The following is a 19,502-nucleotide window of genomic DNA, read 5'->3' as shown; positions in this document are numbered from 1 at the left end:
GCGCCGGAAGTCGGGCGGTTGCCAAGCGACGGCGGCGGCAGCGGCCTGGCCATGGAGGCGGAGGCGGCGCCGGTCGGGACCTTCCCCAGCTTCATGACCGAGGGCTCCGTGCTGCTGCGGCGTGGAGAGCACGGCAAGGCCCTGGTCTGCTTCAACAACGTGAGCGCGGGGGGGGCCGGGGGGCGGCTCTGCCCTGTGGGGGTGCCCAGAGCAGCTGTGGCTGCCCCATCCCCGGCAGTGTTCAAGGCCGCAGGGGCTTGGAGCACCCTGCTCCAGTGGAAGGGGTCCCTGCCCGTGGTAGGGGATTGGGACTGGGTGAGCTTTGAGGTCCCTTCAAGAGCACCTGGAGGTGAGGGTATGAAGGGAGGTGGCAGACGGGCAGCAGTGGGGCCGCAGCACCCACGGGCTGCAGCAGCAGCAGAGGGGGTTTTGAGCATCAAGGGAATCCGTGGGTTCATCCCCATCCATCACCAAGGCCCGTGCCGGGATGGAGCAGGCTCCTCCGTTGATGCTGGATGCTGGATCCCTGCTGTGTTGCAGGCGCTGAAGCTGCGAGGCGGTGACAGGGAGTGCCTGGCTGCGCGCTCCAAGTGCTTCCTGCGCCTGGGGGACACGGACAATGCCCTGAAAGACGCTGAAGCCTCTCTCCGCAATGACCAAACCTTCTCCAAGGTAAAGAGCAGGAAGGGGGAAGAGCCAGGGATCCGGTCACTAACACGGCCCTGCCGGGGTTACTGCTTCCAGAGAAGTGGAGGTGCTGGGAGACAACTGAATTCCAGGGCTGGATTTGAGCGGAGGCCGGCTGGGACAGTGCAGGGCAGTCAATGGGGAGGGAACCGCGATCTCCAAAGCTCTCCCCATCCCCTGATTTTCACTTGTTTCTTGTTTCCCAATGGCGCTTTAGGGACTGTACCAAAAAGCGGAGGCGCTGTACACCATGGGCGACTTCGAGTTCGCGTTGGTGTTCTACCACCGCGGCTACCGGCTGCGGCCGGAGCTGCACGAGTTCAAGGTGGGGATCGAGAAATCCCAGGAAGCCATCATCAACTGCATCGGAGGTGAGGGCTCCAGCCAGGCTGGCGGGGGGCAGTGGGGCCGCGCCAGCTCTGCAAGGCACCCGTGGACCCTGCAACCGGAATCTCTTTGCCTGCGTGTGCCTGTGCCCAGTGGTCACCGAGATGAAACCAGGAAGCACCAAGATGTGCACAGCTCGGCTCCTGTTTAATTCTAATTCTACGCCTGTTCCTATGTAGTAGATATAATATATATTTTATATATGAATTATATTAAATATTTTATATATTATATGTATGAATATATGTGAATATAATTAATATATATTTATATTAAATATATTTAATATAATTTATTTAATATAATTCATATGAACAGGCATAGAATTAGAATATTATATATATTTATACATGAATATATATATAATACATATATATGAATATATGTGAATATAATTAATATATTTTTATATTAAATATATTTAAAATAATATACGTATTATAATTTCATAATATGCTTTAATATAATTTTAATATAATATTGATTAAATGTATTAAATATATATTAAATATATTAATATAAATATATTAATTATATTCACATATATTCAAACATATAATATATATTTAATATAACTCATATATAATATATATAAATATAGATATGATGTGTATTATATACCTGTTCTAATAACTCCAGTTATGGAAGTAAATGATGACACTGATTTTATTGTCCAAAGTCACCATCAAACCCCAGGTAAGACAGAACAAAGCAGCTCCTCTACTTGCAGTGCTGCTGATTACAGATCCCACTGGGAGATCTTTATCCCGATATTCCAAGTTTGTAATGGAATTTGCCGTGCTACCTGAGACTGCCCCTGCCGTGATCCTGACTTCCCTCCAGCTCCCATTGCATAAGTCCAGTGAAACTGTTGACTCTTGCAATGCAGCAACTGCTTTCCTAACTCCTGGCTTGGATCCTAGACTGGAGTCCTGCAGGAAAGGCCAAGGACCAGGGGATGTTCAAAGCAAACCTGTCCCTTTTCCCTTAGTTTTCCTTCCTCTTATGCAGCGATGAGCATGGGCAGAGCGTGCTCCGGCTCTCAGGCACGCAGCCACCCTGCAGGGAGATGAATGGATTAGAGCCCAAGAGGAGCTAGCCCTTGATGCAGGGGGAAAGGAAACGCTGCCATCTGATCCGGCTGTTTAAACAGTTGGGAAATGTGCACACATGAACAGGGCACATCCCAGAACCGCTTTGCTGGCGGCATTCAGAACCTCCAGCCTTCCGTGACACACGTGGACACACGCTGCTCCCTCCGGCCCCATTGCCCTGCTGCAGGTCAGGCTCTTCCCTTCCTTCCAACCAGCCCAAGCCAGAGCTGCTTTCACTCTTGCCTCCAGTGCCAGAGTGCTGCCTGAGCAGCAGCGTGGGAGTCACAGTGAAAATGGGAGTTAGTTGCTCTGGAACATCCCTGTACTTAGAGCTTTAACTCCAATTTAAGCATCAGCTGTAAGCCCTCAGAAGAACCTGCCATCCTTTGCCTTCCTCTGTTTCCACGCAGTAGGAAAAGCCCCCTGGTGCCATGGGAAAGCAGTGATTAAAACCCCAAGAGGAGCTGCACCTCTGAGCTGTATTCCTTGCCTGCAGACCACAGATTTCACATGGAAGAATTAGCAGAAGGCTTTATTTCAAACAGGACATGATAGGCTCGGCACATTTATGGTCATTTTGATTCCTAAAGCCTCTGCACTGCTGTTCTTGAGCACTAACCAGTGTTTTCTCTGTATTTGCAGCTCCATCCTCAGTTAAACTGAAGAACAAAGGGAATCTGTGCTTCATAAGCAAGCAGGCAGAGGTACGGTCTGAAGAGCTCTTGCTTTAGGGGCCAACTGGAGCTGTTGTAACACCGGTGCTTTCTGAAATAGCTGTTAAAGGGTTAATAGTTTCTGCAGCAAGGTGGACTAGGCTGGTCTCTGAGCACTGGAAGCGCAGTGAGCCCTCACGAGAGCATTTATGCACCCGGTTTTAATGTAGCTCTTGCTCAAGCTACACAGAATGTGAAGGAGGAGGCAGAAGGGCAGGAAAGAGCAGCCACGGAGGAGCAGAGCATCCTCTGCCAGCCCCAGTGTGGCTGCCGGGTGTTGCTGCTCACCCATCACAGGCTAATGAGTAACAGCAGCCAGGTTGGAGCCAGGGTACCTTTGCCTCCAGTGTTTGCTTTGGGTTTCCTGATGTTTAAGGTTTGATAATGGGCACTTTCTCCATTGCTTCACCCTGGGGGGATGCACGGAGGCAGTGCCCTGCTCCTCCAGGATGCCACGTTTCCCTTTGAAGGCAGTGCAGGGCATGCTCACTGCCTCCTCCAGCGGGAATCACGGGTCCTCAGTGCTTAAAAGAACTACAAAGGGGCCTAAGGAATAGCCCTGCAATTCCTGGGATTCGGAATGTGAAACTTTAAAAGCCCTGGCTCTTAGAGCCTCTGTTTCTTTGTGGATAACTGGACCTGCCTTGCCCACCACCTTCATAGAACCCATGAATCCCAGGAGGGATGGGACCTCAAGGATCACCTGGTCCAGCCATTCTAGGCCCTAGGTGAGGTGTCCCAGCTCCCTGTCCTCCCACAGCAGTGATCAGGAGCAGAACTAATTCTTGCTCTTATGATGCTCAACATCATACAGGGGGCAAAACTGCAGCTGCTCAGCACCAGAGCAATCGGTGACACTGATTGTTGCTTTTAGTTAAAGACTAAGCTGGTTTATGTGGAGTGTAATGAGAATCCTGCTAAGCCCAGTGCTCCCCACTCACCTCTCCCAACTGCCTTTGTTGTTCCTTGCTGTAGTGCAAACAGAAAGTCCCAATCAAAGTGGCAAAGAATCCAAAGTGGACAAAGAACCAGAAGCCTGTGAGGAACCCAAAGACGGAGCGAGAGCTGCTTGGAGAGCTCTATGCTGACAAGGCCTACCTGGAAAAGCTGCTCAATGACAAAGGTCTTTCTCCACTGCAGTTAACTAAATGCTCCTTCTAAGCAGGTTCTTTCTCCTCCCCTTCTTTTATATCCCCTGTGGCTACTCTTCCTTGTTTGTATCGGAGCTCACACAGAGCTTGTGGTGGTCGTGAGAGAGGCAGGTATCTTTGGAGCCAGATCCCATCTCTGAGCACATTTCCCTCCCTGTTAAATGGGAGGCTTTTATAACCAAGGGTAAATCAAGCCCAAGCAATCTGTGCTGATGAAATCCAAAGCAGAAACAGCAGCGTTACAAATAACTCCTGTCATCATGATGCATGATGAATTCCACCACAGGGGTTGGGAACACCAGCACTAGCTCACTAAAGCACATGGAATGGGAATGGCGAGGCAGCTTTCCCTCCTAAGCACACCAGTTCTGAGGAGCACCAAGGCTTTGGTTTCTAGGAGCCTCTGTCAGAGCAGGAAAACTGCAGCCTCCTCCATCCCTCCCATTAACGCTCCCCTGGGTTCCTGTCTCCTTTCAGAGCTGATGGAGAGCAGCACACAGCAGGGGATCAAGGTAAAGGACCTGGTTTTGGGGGGCATTTCCTACCTGGAGACCCGCAGCGAGTTCTGGCAGCAGCAGAAGCCCATTTATGCCCGGGTGAGGGAGCGCAAGCTCCGGCAGCAAAGGTGGAGCCGGGACAAGAAGCAGAAACCCCTGGAGGTTGGCAGATACATTGAGAAGGCCATGGAGGACATTGACATGTGTGGGTATCCTGGCTGGAAGCAGTAAGGAAATGGTGGTGGGCACATGGGATTATCTGCTGTAGTAATTACAGTAGATGCAGACCAACAGAAGCAGTGCAAACACGAGCAGGCTGTTTGGGGCAGGATTTGCTGTTGCATTCTTCACCTTTCCAACACTTTCTTCAATCCACAATCCTGGGTTAGTTTTCCTGTACTTCCTGCTCTGAAGGAAGGAGAATTCAGCTCCCCCTGGGCTCGCTCTTTGGCCCTCTGCTACTTATTTAGAACCCAGGGAGAATCATTTACTTGTTTCCTTCTTTTAAGCTGTAACAGCGAGGAAGGTGGTAAAACCCCTGCAGCCTCATTCCCACAGCACTGCAGCCCAGCTGGGTACAGGGAGCAGAGCTCAGCAGGGATGTGCAAGGGGCTAATGTGGGGGATAAACCCCACAGTGTTGTAGCTAGAACTTCATCCAAGAGCAGGCTGCTCTGCTACAACCGTGAGCTCTCGAACCTTCAGACAAGCAGCTTTACTTCAGCATGGGATGTTAGCAGTAATTCCCCATCCCTGGCAGTGCTCAAAGCCACGCTGGATGGGGCTTGGAGCAAGCTGCTCTAGTGGAAGGAGCTGGGTGAGCTTTGCTCCCTTCCCACCCATAGCCTAGGATTCTGTCTTTTCCCTTTACTTGCTGTGATCCCCAGTAGTGCAGTTTCCCAGGGGAATAGTGCCTGACCAGTGAGGAGCTCTAACCCATCCCAAGGTTTGCCTGGGGCTAATCCACCTGCACTCAGCCTCACCCGCCCAGCACCGCCACGTCCACCCAGCAGCATTAAACCTCCCTCTTTCCCTCCAGTGCTGAGCGGTGACTCCCCTGAAGACAGCTGCAAGAAAGCCAAGCGTGTGCTAAGAAAGGTACAAGGGTGGTCAGAGGATGAACTTCCCACCAGGAAGGAGCTGATCGCAGACCTCTACAGCCGCATTGGGAAAGCTCAGCTAGAGATGGGCCAGACGGAGGCAGCCCTGCAGAGCCACAGAATGGATTTGGAGCTGGCCAGGCAGCAGTAAGTGCTGGGTTCAGGTGGATGGGAAAAGAGGGAAGTAGCTCTATTAAGATGTTACAGCATCAGGTCATGGAATTCTCACCTGGAGCTTTAACAGGACAACGCGTTCAGCCCGTGCCCAGGTATCACACTGATTTCTTATCGTCCCTGTTTCAAACAGAAGGAGCCTGAAGCAGGTCTTTAAGGGGCCTGGAGCATGTGGCACATCTCAGCCCCTGCTGAAGCAAAGCAAGAGGGAGCACAAGCTCTGGAGGATGCGTTTCCTTCCCAGGCTCTGACCTGCTCAAGTCTTCCGCTGCGTTTGCTCTTAGAACCATTTGCATTCAAACCTGGATGTATTTATCCCGGAGGAGCAGTCACCTGCCCACACACAGCAATTCCAGCTAAAACGGAATGGAGCAAGGCATAGCCTGAAGCCTTCCTCAGAGCTTTGCCTGCTGTGAACTGGGGGTTCCTTCTGCCAAGCCTGCGAAGGGCTTGCAGCAGCCTCGGAGCATTTTCACGTGGTTTGTGAACCTTCTGCCTGTCTCCTTGTGCCCTCCACTCGCACAAACCAAGTCCAGCATCAGCAGGAAGGAGGCAGCAGCCGGGGTTCAGTTGCTTTTAGAGCCATGGGAAGCGATGGTGAAGGAGAACCCGCAGCGGGGGGGGGGGGGGGGGGCGGCTCGCCCTCTGGTGGCTGCCGCCCGCAGTGGGCACAGAGAAGATGTCCCCAACGGGGCACATCCCTCCTCTCCATCAGCTTTTCCCTGTTAGGTGAGGGCAGGCGGCTCAGGCCACTCTGGAGATGGGGACAGGGACTGCTTGAGGTCCTCAGGCTACATCCTTACAGAAGGAGCTGCCTCCGGCGTGGGGCAAAGGCTCATTGCGAGCACAGCAAGTCTGGAGCCCCATTGCTGACACACGTTTGGGGTCTTCCCTTTCCTCCCAGCCAGAACTAATCTGTCAGCGTTAAGGACCCAGGAGCTCTGTGGGGCCCACAAGGCAACAAAGAGCGAGACTTTGACAAGGATGGCCAGATTCACAGCAGCAAATCCCCACAGAACCCGAGGACAAACCTAAACCCTTTCTCCCTGTGTGTTACGGGCTGCCAGGAGAGAAAATCAGAACTCAGCCTTCAGTTCATGGCCTTGCTCCTTTGCTTCTCAACACGTAGCCTGAGGTGCTGTTGAGCCCCAAAGCGAGTGGGAGGCTGAGGGAAGCACGGACTGTAGCAGAAACAAGCCCCTGCCACAATGATTTCTTTCTCTTTCCAATGCAGTGATCTGCCAGATGCTGTATCCAGAGCCCTCGAGAACATCGGCAGGGTTTATGCCAGCACCAGGAGATTCCAGCCTGCTATCGACACGTACGTAACACCAGGGACAAGGGAAGGCACCAGCTTGTGGATGTATTTCAGGTTATCTATCCCCGCTGCTCGAGGGGGAGCTGTGGGGTGTTCGTACCCACAGTACCTGGAAGCCTTTAGTTATAACAGCAGGGGTTGAACTAACCACACCTGGGGAGATGCACTCACCTCTGCCCTGCTTCCTCCCTGCTTGCAGATGGGAGAAGAAGATTCCAATGGTGAAATCCAACCTGGAGAAGGCCTGGCTATTCCATGAAATTGGCCGATGTTACCTTGAGCTGGATAATGCAAAAGCTGCCCAAAGTTATGGGCTGAAGTCCCTGCAGGCGGCAGGTGAAGAGGGAGATGCTGAGTGGCAGCTCCACGCTATGGTCCTCGTGGCACAAGCACAAGGTAGAGGCGTTAGTACCAATGGGAACTGTTCAGATCAAGGCATCTTGGAGACCTGCTCGATCCACCAGTGGTGTCCTCTTGGTCTGGGGTTAAAATAGATGTTTGCATTTGTCTGTTACAGTGAGGTTAAAGGATTACCGGCCTGCAATCCTGACCTTTGAGAAGGCACTCGACAAGGCAACACTTCTTCACGATGAAGCTGCTCAGGAGGCCATCGTCACTGTAAGTGGGTTCTTGCAAAGAGGAGAGGAGCTTGGGGCAGCATCCGTCAGTTAGCTCTAACTAACTAGTGTCTGGTGTGCTGTGAACTGGGGAAGTATCCCTGCACAGGCAGTGTGTCCAGAGGGAACATCCCTGCACAGCCAATGTGTCCACAGGGAACATCCCTGCACAGCTAATGTGTGCAGAGGGAACATCCCTGCACAGCCAATGTGTCCACAGGGAACATCCCTGCACAGCTAATGTGTGCAGAGGGAACATCCCTGCACAGCCAATGTGTCCACAGGGAACATCCCTGCACAGCTAATGTGTGCAGAGGGAACATCCCTGCGCAGCCAATGTGTCCACAGGGAACATCCCTGCGCAGCCAATGTGTCCACAGGGAACATCCAAAATGTCCCAGAGAAACCCCTCTGCACCAAACCACAGTCCCAGCACAGCACTCACCTCCCCGGTGATCCCTCCTGGGTGCCTGGAGCTCGGGCAGAGCCAGGAGAAAAGCACTAGTGGAGAGAGATGGAATGGTCAGGGGAGGAGACCTTTGTGAAGGGACAGGAACAGGTAGTGACCACTGCAGGGAGCTCTGTGGTAGGAAAGGGCCGTGTGATGACAGCAGAGAGCAGGACACAGGAGGAGCGTGGCAGTGTGTAACTGCCTTTCTAGGGCCTTTCTTTAACAACCTGCATCCCTTTCAGGCTTTGGATGAGGTGAGCAAAAGCTTCATGGAGCAGCTGAGCGAGACAGAAGACCCAAGAGCTTGGAGCCTCAGAGGTACCTGCCCTTGACACCTCTGCGCCCCATAAGCACACACATTCTGCACCTCCCTTCCCCGAAGCACGGGAGCAAAGCTCCCCATTCCCAGGGAGCAGACACCCGCGCTCCCGGCACTATCGCATCCACTGCGCTAGCCCGGAGCAGCCGGAACGCGCGGGTGGGTGCGGAGGTACCGCGGATGGGGGCGGAGTTACCGCAGATAGGGGCGGAGTTACTGCGGAGGTACCGCGGGTGAGCGCGGAGTTACCGCAGGTGAGTGTGGAGTTACCGTGGGTATGGGCGGAGTTACCGCGGGTGCGTGCGGAGTTACCGCGGGTGCGTGTAGAGGTACCGCGGGTGAGTGCAGAGGTACCGCGGGTGAGTGCGGAGGTACCGCGGGTGAGTGCGGAGGTACCGCGGGTGAGTGCGGAGGTACCGCGGGTGCGTGCGGAGTTACCGCGGGTGCGTGCGGAGGTACCGCGGGTGCGTGCAGAGGTACCGTGGAGGTACCGTGGAGGTACCGCGGGTACACGTGGAGTTACCACGGGTACGTGTGGAGGTACCGCGGGTGCGTGCAGAGGTACCGCGGGTGAGTGCGGAGTTACCACGGGTGCGTGCAGAGGTACCGTGGAGGTACCGTGGAGGTACCGCGGGTACACGTGGAGTTACCACGGGTACGTGCGGAGGTACCACGGGTGCGTGCAGAGGTACCGCGGGTGCGTGCAGAGGTACCGCGGGTGAGTGCGGAGTTACCGCGGAGGTACCGTGGAGGTACCGCGGGTACACGTGCAGTTACCGCGGGTACGTGCGGAGTTACCGCGGGTGCGTGCGGAGGTACCGCGGGTGCGTGCAGAGGTACCGTGGAGGTACCGTGGAGGTACCGCGGGTACACGTGCAGTTACCACGGGTACGTGTGGAGGTACCGCGGGTGAGTACGGAGTTACTGTGGGTGCATGTGGAGGTACTTCGGGTGAGTGCGGAGTTACCGCGGGTGCCTGCGGAGGTACCGCGGGTGAGTGTGGAGTTACCGTGGAGGTACCGCGGGTGAGTGTGGAGTTACCGCGGAGGTACCGCGGGTGAGTGTGGCGTTACCGCGGAGGTACCGCGGGTGAGTGTGGAGTTACCGCGGAGGTACCGCGGGTGAGTGTGGAGTTACCGCGGAGGTACCGCGGGTGAGTGTGGAGTTACCGCGGAGGTACCGCGGGTGAGTGTGGAGTTACCGCGGAGGTACCGCGGGTGAGTGTGGAGTTACCGCGGAGGTACCGTGGGTGAGTGTGGAGGTACCGCGGAGGTACCGCCGGTGAGCGCGGAGTTACCGCGCTGGGTGCGGAGATACCGCAGGTGGGTGCGGAGTTCCCGAGGGTGAGTGTGGAGGTACCGTGGGTGGGCGCGGAGGTACCGCGGAGTTACCGTGGAGGTACCGCAGGTGCGTGTGGAGTTACCACGGGTACGTGCGGAGGTACCGCGGGTGAGCGCGGAGTTACCATGGCGTTACCATGGAGGTACCGGGAGTGGGTGTGGAGGTACCACGGAGTTACTGTGGAGGTACCGCGGGTGGGCGCGGAGTTACCGCGGGTGGGTGCGGAGTTAGTGCGGGTGCAGGCAGAGTTACTGCGGAGTTACCGGGGAGTTACCGTGGAGGTGCCGCGGGTGGGTGCGGAGTTACCGCGGGTGGGCGCGGAGGTACCGCGGGTGGGTGCGGAGTTACCGCGGGTGGGTGCGGATGTACCGCGGGTGGGTGCGGATGTACCGCGGAGCTCCCGCGGCTCCGGTTCACGGCTCAAAGCGGCTTTTTCCTCCGCAGAGGACCCCAGCAGCGAGAGCACCGAAGTCGACGGCTTCGAGAAGGACGCGGAGGGAGAGGCCGGGGCCGGAGCGCAGCGGGGGCACTGAGCGGGACGGGGGAGGAAGGGGCGACACGGGGACAATAAACAGCGGCCGGTGACGGTGTCGCGCTATCGCGATAGCGCTGCAAACAGAGCCCCCTCGTGTCCGCTCCGTCCCTCCCCGCTCCCCCCCCCGCGCATGCTCGGCCGCAGCGGGGGGGGTCCCCCCGGTGCTATGAAAGGGGCTGCGGTGGGGGGGGCCGGTCCAGAGCCGCTGTCCCGCCGCGCCGCTCCGCACCGGCGGCCGCTGCCCTCACCATGGTAAGTGCGGGACCGGGGGTGCCGCGGGGCGCGTTCACCCGACGGGAGGCAGCGGCGGCGCGGACGCGAGGTCGATGGGACCGGGGGGGTGCGGGAGGGACCGGGGGGGTTGCGCAGCCGGACCCCGCGGCTCCATCGCGGTCTCCCCGAACCCCTCCGGCCGCCCGGAGCAGCCGAGCCTCGGCCCCGCGGGGGCTGAATGGGGGGGATTGTCCGGCTGCAGCCCGGCGCGGGGCTCTGTGGGGCCATTGTCCGCCCGCCCCGGCCGTGAAGGCTCCATTCTCCTCCGCGCTGGCCCCCGAACAATGGGGCCGGAGCGAGGTTTTCCATTATTGTTCCTTTGTTTGCGGCTCTGAAAAGCGGCCTCAGTCCTGCCCCGCCGGCAGCTGCGGGCGCAGGGGACACGCACCAGCTCCCGGAGCTGCCTCGACCGTTTGCTGCCTCCTGGAGCCCCCCAGTCCATAGGGAAGGGGCCCAGGAGCGATGCTTGGGGCTCGCTCTTCTTGGAGACCCATTCATGGAACTCCTTGTGCAGGCACAGCTGCTCCCCTGCACCCGGGGCTCTCCGTCCTGGTCCCCATCCCGGCGTGCTGGGAACGCAGAGACTCCTCCGTATTCTGCAATGGGAGATGGGGCAGGGAGCTGGAACAGCTGGGTTTTGGTAACAGCTTCCCTCTGCAAACGGGGGAGCGGGCAGAGCACAGAGGTTGGGGATAAAACCCCTCAGTGTTTGCATCAAAGGCAAACCGGAATCCTTCAGCCCCTCTGCAGCTCGGGTCTGGTGGGGGAAAATGGAGGGGTCCCAGCGCCGCAAAAAGCAGCGGCTGCCCCATTGCTGCCTGTGAGCGGGCACGGCTGGAGAAGTCCCCGTCCCGATTCCACCTTTTCCCAGACCCTGCTGGGAATTAAGGCCGGATTCCAGCTGGCGGCAGCGCTGCTCGCTCGCTCCAGGGCCTGGTTTCACTTTCGTGTTCCTCCCCGCGGCCGCTGAGCGCTGGTTTGCCTTTACCGGAAGCATTTTCGGCTGCTCCTCAGCACGAGAGGAGCCCAAATCCCCTCCTCGGAGGCAGCCGGGGGCTGCAGTGCAGAGAAAGGGGCAGCTCTTACAGTGCGAGAGCATCCTCAGCCTCAGGACCAGCTTTGCCTTCGGGTCGGCTGAAGGGCTGGGACGGCAGCAGCCGCCACAACGCGCTGGGACTTCACGTTGCTGTTCTCAAGGCAAGTTCCCCTCCGCACGCCCAGGTTTAGAGGGCACAGAAGCGTTTTGAGCGCTCAGAGGGAGGCTTTGATGCTCACAGCTGCAGCTCTGCCACGGCAGGGGTGAAACCTCCCCTTCCCGGTCGTTCCAGAGGGTCCTGCTGCAAGGGGGGGAGTTAAGCCGCAGGGGTAACGCATCCCCATCGCACCGCGGGAGGTAACTATGGGGTCGGTAACTGGCACCTCTCTCCTTGTCGCATTCCAGAACAGAGGCTTCTCCAAGAAGAGTCACCCATTCCTGCCCAAGCTGTTTAGGAAAATGTCTACTCAATCAGCCAAAGAAAGACCCGAAAGTTTGCACTTCCCCTTCCTGGACGATGAAGACACCATCGCCACGCTCAAAGAGTCCAAAACCTTCTTCATCCTCCGAGGCCTGCCCGGCAGCGGGAAGTCCACGCTGGCCCACGCTATCCAAGACCGGTATAAGGATGCCTGCAAGGTGATCTCGGTCGACAGCTATAAAATCACTCCTTCCGTTCGAAGCGCCATTCCCGAAGAGTATTCCAAGGTGGATGAGGATCTAGTTGACTATTGCAAACGCGACATCAGCGTTATCGTTTTGGATGACACCCACCACGAGAGGGAACGACTGGACCAACTCTTTGATATTGCTGACAAATACCGGTACAAAGTCATCTTCGCCGAGCCCAAAACCCCGTGGCGACAGGATTGCTCGCAGCTGAAGGAGAAGAACCAATGGAAACTGTCAGTGGAAGAGCTGAAGAAGATGAAGCCCAGCCTGGAGAAGGAATTCCTGCCCATGTATTTTGGGTGGTTTCTGAGCAAAAGAAGCTCGGAGATCCTGCGCAAGGCTGGCCAGGCCTTCTTGGATGAGCTCGCAAGTCTCAAAGCCTTCAAAAAGGAGAGTAAATACTGTACGTATAGAAGCAGCGTACCCAGTTCTTCGTGTGGTGGCAGGATGTTAGCGCTTGGCAAGTGGAACGCATCCACTGGGCTTCCGAGGTGGATTCCTAGTTAGAGTAAGGCGCAAGGCCAGGCTCCGAGATCCTAAGCCCTAGTTCACAGAGGGCTTTTGTGAGCTCAAGGGAATGAAACCGCCCTCCCCAAGCAGCCCGTTCGGTCCAGCCCTGCAGGAGCTGGGTCCGGCACCAGCATCGGGGGCCTGGGCATGGGCACGGCCCCAGCTCCGCAGCTGGGTGGGTGAGGGCAGAACCAACGTGGAGCCAGGGAGCGAAGGGAAGGACGGAGCCGGCTGTCCCCCGAGGGGGTCTGACATGGGCAGCATTGGCCCAAGCCCTGTTTTGTGCAGAAGCCTCTGTTTTGGGGTCCCATGCAGCAGTGAGGTGGGAGGTGTGTGTGGGGGGGGAGTTCATTTCCCCACCTGCTCCTTTGTAGCCTTAAGATAAAGCAGGAGGGGCAGGCTCTGCTGGGCTGGGACCTGGGCTCCTGGTGGCACTGCTGGCGCTGGGGCTCTGGCAGTAACGTCGCTTCCCTCCGCCTGCAGTTGCTTCCGCTATCGAGGACCCCAAAATCAAAATCGCCCTCACCAGCTACTTCGTGAAGAGGCCGCCCGGGGTCCTGCACTGCACCACGAAGTACACCGAGTTCGGGAAGGCAGCCGGGGCCGAGGACTACGCGCAGCAAGAGGTGAGCAACCGGGGTCCTGGTGGCCCCAGGAGCCGCGGGGTGGGCTGGGGACACGGCCTGAGCTGAGGCCCAGCGACAGCGGGAACTGGAGGGTGTTAAGGTCCTTTCCAGCCCTATTCGATGGTTCTATGACTACATCCCTGTGCAATAGAGAAGCTGGAGGAGATGGGGGCTACTTCCCATGGCAGGGGGTTGGAACTAGATCATCTTAAGGTCCTTTCCAACCCTAACCGTTCTATGATTTGCTGTATGTTTCCAGAGAGCCCATTCCTGCACCATCTCCAACAGCTTGCTTTGGGTGATGATGAACTGCTAGAGGATTTCAAAGCCAATAAACCCAAGTTAAATAGTGGAATGTGGGAGGGAACAAGACGCAGGCAGCTCCAAATTCATGGAGCAGGGACTCGGGCCATGAGAACTTGGAGGTGCACATGGTATTTCCAATAGGTCCCTGTGATCAGCCAAGCCCCCGAGCAATAAACCCAAGCAGAGGGCCGCAAACCCCTTGCCTGCAGGCAGCTCAAGCCGTGCTCTGCTTCCTTCCCTCTCCTCCCAGGCTGTGAAGGCTTCGTACGGCAAAGGCTTCACCTTGTCCATCTCGGCCCTGTTCCTCACGACAAAAACTGTGGGTGCTCGCGTGGAGCTGAGCGAGCAGCAGCTGCTGCTGTGGCCTGGGGATGCCGACAAGATCCTGCCCACCGACAGCCTCCCGAAGGGCAGCCGGGCCCACATCACCCTGGGCTGCGCCAACGGCGTCGAGGCCGTGCAGACCGGGCTGGATCTGCTGGAGTTCGTGAAGCTGGAAAAGGCAGGGAACAAAGGGGATGAAGTGGGGGAGATTGGAGGAGGGAAACTGCTGTATTTTGATAACGGGATGTGGATGCTCACCCTCTCGAAAAAGATCGATGTGAAGGCGATATTCTCGGGTTACTACGGAAAAGGGAAGCTCGTGCCAACGCAGAGCACCAACAAACGGGGCTCTGCTTTTAGCTCCTGCACCATCATCTAGGAGCGTGGGGAGGGCGCCTCGTTTGCTTGGGTTTAAAAGGCAAGTAACTCCTGTAACCTTTAAACGTGGAAAGAGAAATAATGCTACCTTTACTAAAGCCCTTTCGCCAGCCCCTGGGTGAAGCCTCTCTGCGGAGAGGTCCCCGGCCTCAGAACAAGGACGAAAACAAGCACCAAAGCGAAGCTGCCCCATAACCCCTGCCAGCGGCTGAAGGGCTGCTCAGGGTATTTAACACGAGTGCGCTCTGCTTGTTTTCTTCCTCGGAGGAAGAGCCCCCGTGGTCTCTTGTAACTTCCCTATGAACCACAATCGTTTGATCCTTACCTGGCAGCACCCCAAAGCCTGCACAGATGGGGCTGATGCCAAGCGACGCAACCGCCCCATGGCTCCCCTTCACCCGCAGCCCAGGGCCCGACCCCGCTCATGCCGGTACCCGAGCTCCTGGGTACAACCCTGCAAGACCCTGGTGCGGGTCCCTTCTGTGTGGCAGTTACTGAGCCCAGCCTGCAGGAGGGGGCACATGGGGAGGCCACCAGCCATGCTCTGCCCAACTCCTGCCTGTGTCCGTGCCCCCTTCACTGCAGGGGAGGGATGCGCTGGCGAGCGGACAAGGAAAGGACCTTGGCAGACGGTGTCTTAAAGGCCACTGCGATGGAGTGAAAGGGAAGCACCAGGAGAGGTGCTCAGATCCTGCAGCTTCCCTTCACCCATCGGAGCAGGCAGGAGCAAGCACCGTCCCTGTCCTTATCCTGTAGGGAACAATCCTGCCTTGGCAGGGAGCGGAAGAGACGAACTCGAGTCTTTTCCATCGTATCTGATAGAAACTAAAATCGTGTCTGAGGTACAGCAGAGTTCTTCAGGCAAGGTTTTCCTACTTTTCTCTAATGCACTTGAATGTTAAGAGGTAGGATGGCAGTAACATCGTAATCTAGGACGTAAGCGGAGGCACTGTAACTGCGTAACTCAAGGCTGCTCAAACCTAAACCGTTGGCTGGAAACACAGAAGTTAATGGTCAAGCACTCCTCTTCTTAAGCCTCTTTCAGGGGAGCTTCTGGATTTGCTCTTAGCCAGGCCCTTTGCCGGTCGGCCGGTGGCTGCACGGTCACTAACACAGAGCTCGACTAACGCACGCAGGTCAGGCCACCAGTTTAAACTCACACTATGGCTCCGTGAACTGGGTAGTGGAATTAACCCTCTGTTAACACATGTAAATACTCACCGGGTTTGACAAGCGCGTGCTGGGCCGGGGAGGAGCCGGCGTGGGGCTGCGGCGTGGGGCTGCGGCGTGGGGTGCGCCGAGGCCGTTCCTTGGGAAGCAGGAGGGGTTTCTCCTCTGAAGGCTCAACACGGAGCAAGCAATGCTCGGCCGCTTGCCCAGGAAAGCCAACCCGTTCCTGCTGCTTCAAAAAGAGGGAGGAGGATAAATTCCCATCGTCACAGAAACCGAGGGCACAGAAACACCCCCCAGCGCCCGCCCTCCTCCCCTGCCTTCAGCAGGGACACCCTGCCCTATGTCCCCCGTGGGTCTGTTCCATCTCAACGTGATGAAGGCCTTTCCCAGCGCGGGGGGCACGCTGACCCCTCTCCTCCCCCGGGCCCAGCACCACTGTGCACAGCTGGGGCATCTCCTGTCTTTGCCTGTCCAAGAACAACAGCGCGCCCGTCGTCAGTTCAGGTTTTATTAGTTTGTACATCATATACAGTTTATAATAAAGTAAACCGATTGCATATGGTTCTGCTTCAGGCTGCGACATTCTTCATAGAAACACGTCATTATGAATTAGGCCTAATGAAGGAAACAACACACATTCACATTGGTTCACCATTCACATCCTAGAAAGGTGGGGGGCCGCAGGGACAGCGCCCGCCCCGCTGCGAAGCCCGGCTTGGAGAGGCCGATGCGGTTGGCAAAGCGATGGGGACAGCGGTTGCTCCATGCAATAATTCCCTTTCCTCCCGTGGGAAAGGTGAAGGTATTTACACTGAGGTAAACATTCAGGATTTGGGGTCAGATAAATACTGCAGCAGGGGCCAGCGTCCTCTCCAAGGCGGCTTCGCATCGGTGGCTGCTCAAAGTCCTGCCCGGTCCTTAAGCCGTTACAACAAAGCGGATCCGCATGCAGTGAGGTGCTCGGTCACTGGCTCGCACTCCATCCCTCCAGCGGTGCTTCCCGTGATCCTCCTCTGGAGCCTGAGCTGTGCAGGGAAAGCAGGTGCAGGATGTGTCCCAGCTGCTGCCCCGGCTCGCGCTCAGCCCCGCGCGGATGCTGCCTGCCCCTGACGCTGCACCAGAGCGGCCCTTGGGAGCTGGGATGCGCACCAGAGCCAAGCCTTGGCTCGCACGGCTCAAAGGGGAAAGGATAATCCTGGCCCTGACCCGGCCACGAGGCCAAGGCAGTTCCGCAGCATCTTCCCACACGGGGATGGCTCCAGCACGGGAGCAGCCTCCAGCCCAGGGGTCACAGAACGGCTGCAGCAGCCACACCGGACCCCAGCGCTGCTCCCAGAGCCCTGGGCAAGCGAGACACCGGAGGTGCCCATGCCCTAGGGAAGGGGCAGGGAGGGTACAAGGCACAAATTGAACGGGGATGGAGACCATCCACTTGAAGGTAAGTGACCCTCTCACTGACAGAGAGAGAGATTTTGGAAGCAGAGCCAAGCACGGCGTGGTCCATGCTTTGGTCGCTCAGCTTGGGCAGTGCGCAGCCCGTTTCCATGTTGGAAACGAAACCAGAGCACAGCAGCTTCCCTCTGTATCCCTTCAGATACAGAAAGCCAAGGGACTCGCAGCATCCCATGGACAACACCGCTGTCGTCCCCAAACATTCCTTATCATCTCTTTTGCCTTTTAACTTGCATTTACAGAACAGCAGCACAGCTTTAGCACTGCGGATCCAGCTTTAGAGCAACACCTCAAAGCTCACAGACAATGCCACGGACCTTCCTATGTAGCCTAGTATGTGGTCGAAACCACAACGACCCTAACCCTGTTCAGGCAGGCAGCCAGAAGCATCTCAGCCACTATAGCTGATTCAAGTCCAGGTTCAGAGTATCTGGCCAGGGCTCCCAGTACTCTGAGAGATGCTGAAACAGCACCGGGTTTGTAAAGCCACCCAAGGAAAACCACACCAGGCCTTGTGCTCTGGAGCCTGACCATTGCACGTGCAAGCACCTCCCACACGGACACTGCTGATGCACGTTTTTGTGTTTAAAGCAAGAAGTCACTTCCACCTTTGACTGCATTTCACCCTTTGAAACCACCCCTACAGCAGCTCCGGCACCACGAGCACCACGAGCAGGCGAAACACCATGGCAGGGAAAGCGCAAGGGCCCTGGTAAACGCTAGAGAGCCACAAGAACAGAGCCTCCTGCCTTCACCCCGGGGCTGCCAAGAGCCCCGCTGCTCACACACACGTTTCTCCTGCACTTTACAACTACCTGGGCTCTGGCACCGGCCAGGAGCTGGTGGCCAAAGGGCCAACACGGAGCTAAAGCCGCTTGGTGTCGGCGCTCCGGGCTGCTCGCCAGGGAACAGGCCCATTTGGGCTAACCATCGTTCAGGGCTAACCATTGAGGCTCTGCCATTGCACCAAAAAAGAAACCTTTCAGGAACTACAGGGAAACCCTTCCCACTGAAGGGCAGGGCTTTGCCATCGGTTTCTTCCCCTGGCTAAGCTCTCACCATCCCAAAAGGAGCAGTGCTTCTAAACGCATCCCGCTGCACTTGTGCCTCAAGGGTACCACCTACAGCAACGCCTCCTACCCCTCTCGTGAGCTCCTGATCGCTCTCGAAGCGGCACGGGCTGAGCATCACTTGAAGATGATCCCTCTGTTCAGTGATCTCTGTGGTAGCTCCCATCGCGCCAAGGGAGGCCAGGCAGGTCTGCGAGCACCTAAAACAACAGCACGAAGGCTCCCACAAAACACAACCCATGAGGAACAGCACAGCTCCCAAGGGCGAAAGGCAACAGCTCCGGTGGCCCAGCCGGGCTCCAAAGCCACGGCACCGACCCCTCCAGGCCGCCGTCCCGAGGCGAGAGAGGCGGCGACCACCCTCACTGTGACACACGTAGTGATGCTCCTTAGAAAAGTCCTGGCACTCACCATAGGGATATTTAATACATTAAATCATGCATTCCTGTACAGTGAGAAAGAGCTGCTGCATACAGAGAACCATTCCGCTCCGGTCCGCCAAGGAACAGCCTCGGTCAGCGTTTGGAGGGCAGGAGGAAGCCTGGCATCACCAAGGGGAGGGAGGATAAGAGTAAAACCCACTGACAAGCGCAGGACACACGAGTGCATGGTGAGAGAAGCCCCAGCTGTACAGTAACATCAACGCACACAGGACAAGACACGATGAGCCCAGACTGCCACTAAAATAAGTCCCGTAAACTCTGAGTGACAAGTGCCGTGAGGACTGGAGAAGGATCAATATGCATAGACCGGGATTTCAGTTCCCCAGATCGTTACCCTTGCAGAGTCTGAGATGCCAGGACCTTATTTTGCTCTCAGTGCAATCCGGATCAGTCCATCACCTTACACTGGTGTGAAGGAAGTCACAAGAGACACCGGAGAGTCTGGTTTTGGAAACACTACACAACATCAGCTCCGTTAAAAGCTGACTTTTGAGTGAGTTATAAAATACTCGCTTTATTCTGCAGTACTAGAATTGAAGCCCTTAAATCTTCCCTCTATGAAAGCAGATTGTCAAGAGGTCTGACCCAACACCAGCACAGGACCGCAGGAGGCGGCGCCGGCAGCACCACGACACTATTGCCACTGTTGGAAGCAAAGAGAACTCGCACTGCAGCCTAGCAACTGCCACTGACTAGGAGGAGTGCAGCCCTCGAGAGGGAGGAAGACAAAGATGGCAGCATTCAAAGTGACCGTTTCAGGCAATGAACTCGTTGCAATTGCTGTTCCTGCAGTAAGAAGTGAAATCGGGTATTTGTGAACACCCCTTTCCTCAGCCACACAACATCCCACCCTCCA

At 56.6% G+C, this 19,502-nt stretch overlaps 2 protein-coding genes across 2 annotated transcripts; both read left to right on the top strand.

The window, feature by feature from the left end:
* Positions 1-20: 20 nt before the first annotated feature.
* Positions 21-10,396, top strand: ODAD4 (outer dynein arm docking complex subunit 4). The gene is made up of 12 exons (XM_061477428.1): positions 21-159; positions 541-672; positions 905-1,058; positions 2,811-2,872; positions 3,857-4,004; positions 4,510-4,734; positions 5,568-5,775; positions 7,037-7,123; positions 7,320-7,516; positions 7,638-7,738; positions 8,431-8,506; positions 10,293-10,396. The coding sequence occupies exons 1-12, from the start codon at positions 52-54 to the stop codon at positions 10,379-10,381; spliced, it is 1,587 nt and encodes a 528-aa protein (XP_061333412.1). The 5' UTR covers positions 21-51; the 3' UTR covers positions 10,382-10,396.
* Positions 10,397-10,538: 142 nt separating this feature from the next.
* On the top strand, positions 10,539-15,353 carry CNP (2',3'-cyclic nucleotide 3' phosphodiesterase). The gene is made up of 4 exons (XM_061477429.1): positions 10,539-10,635; positions 12,098-12,767; positions 13,358-13,500; positions 14,057-15,353. Exons 1-4 carry the CDS (start codon positions 10,633-10,635, stop codon positions 14,507-14,509), a joined length of 1,269 nt encoding a protein of 422 aa, XP_061333413.1. The 5' UTR covers positions 10,539-10,632; the 3' UTR covers positions 14,510-15,353.
* Positions 15,354-19,502: the final 4,149 nt, after the last annotated feature.

The sequence above is a fragment of the Pezoporus flaviventris genome, unplaced genomic scaffold (genome assembly GCF_033815535.1).
Source record: "Pezoporus flaviventris isolate CSIRO_AGI_PZ_B2104156 unplaced genomic scaffold, CSIRO_AGI_Pfla_v1 ptg000107l, whole genome shotgun sequence".
NCBI lineage: Eukaryota > Metazoa > Chordata > Aves > Psittaciformes > Psittacidae > Pezoporus > Pezoporus flaviventris.
This window is presented reverse-complemented; position numbering and strand designations above follow the sequence as displayed.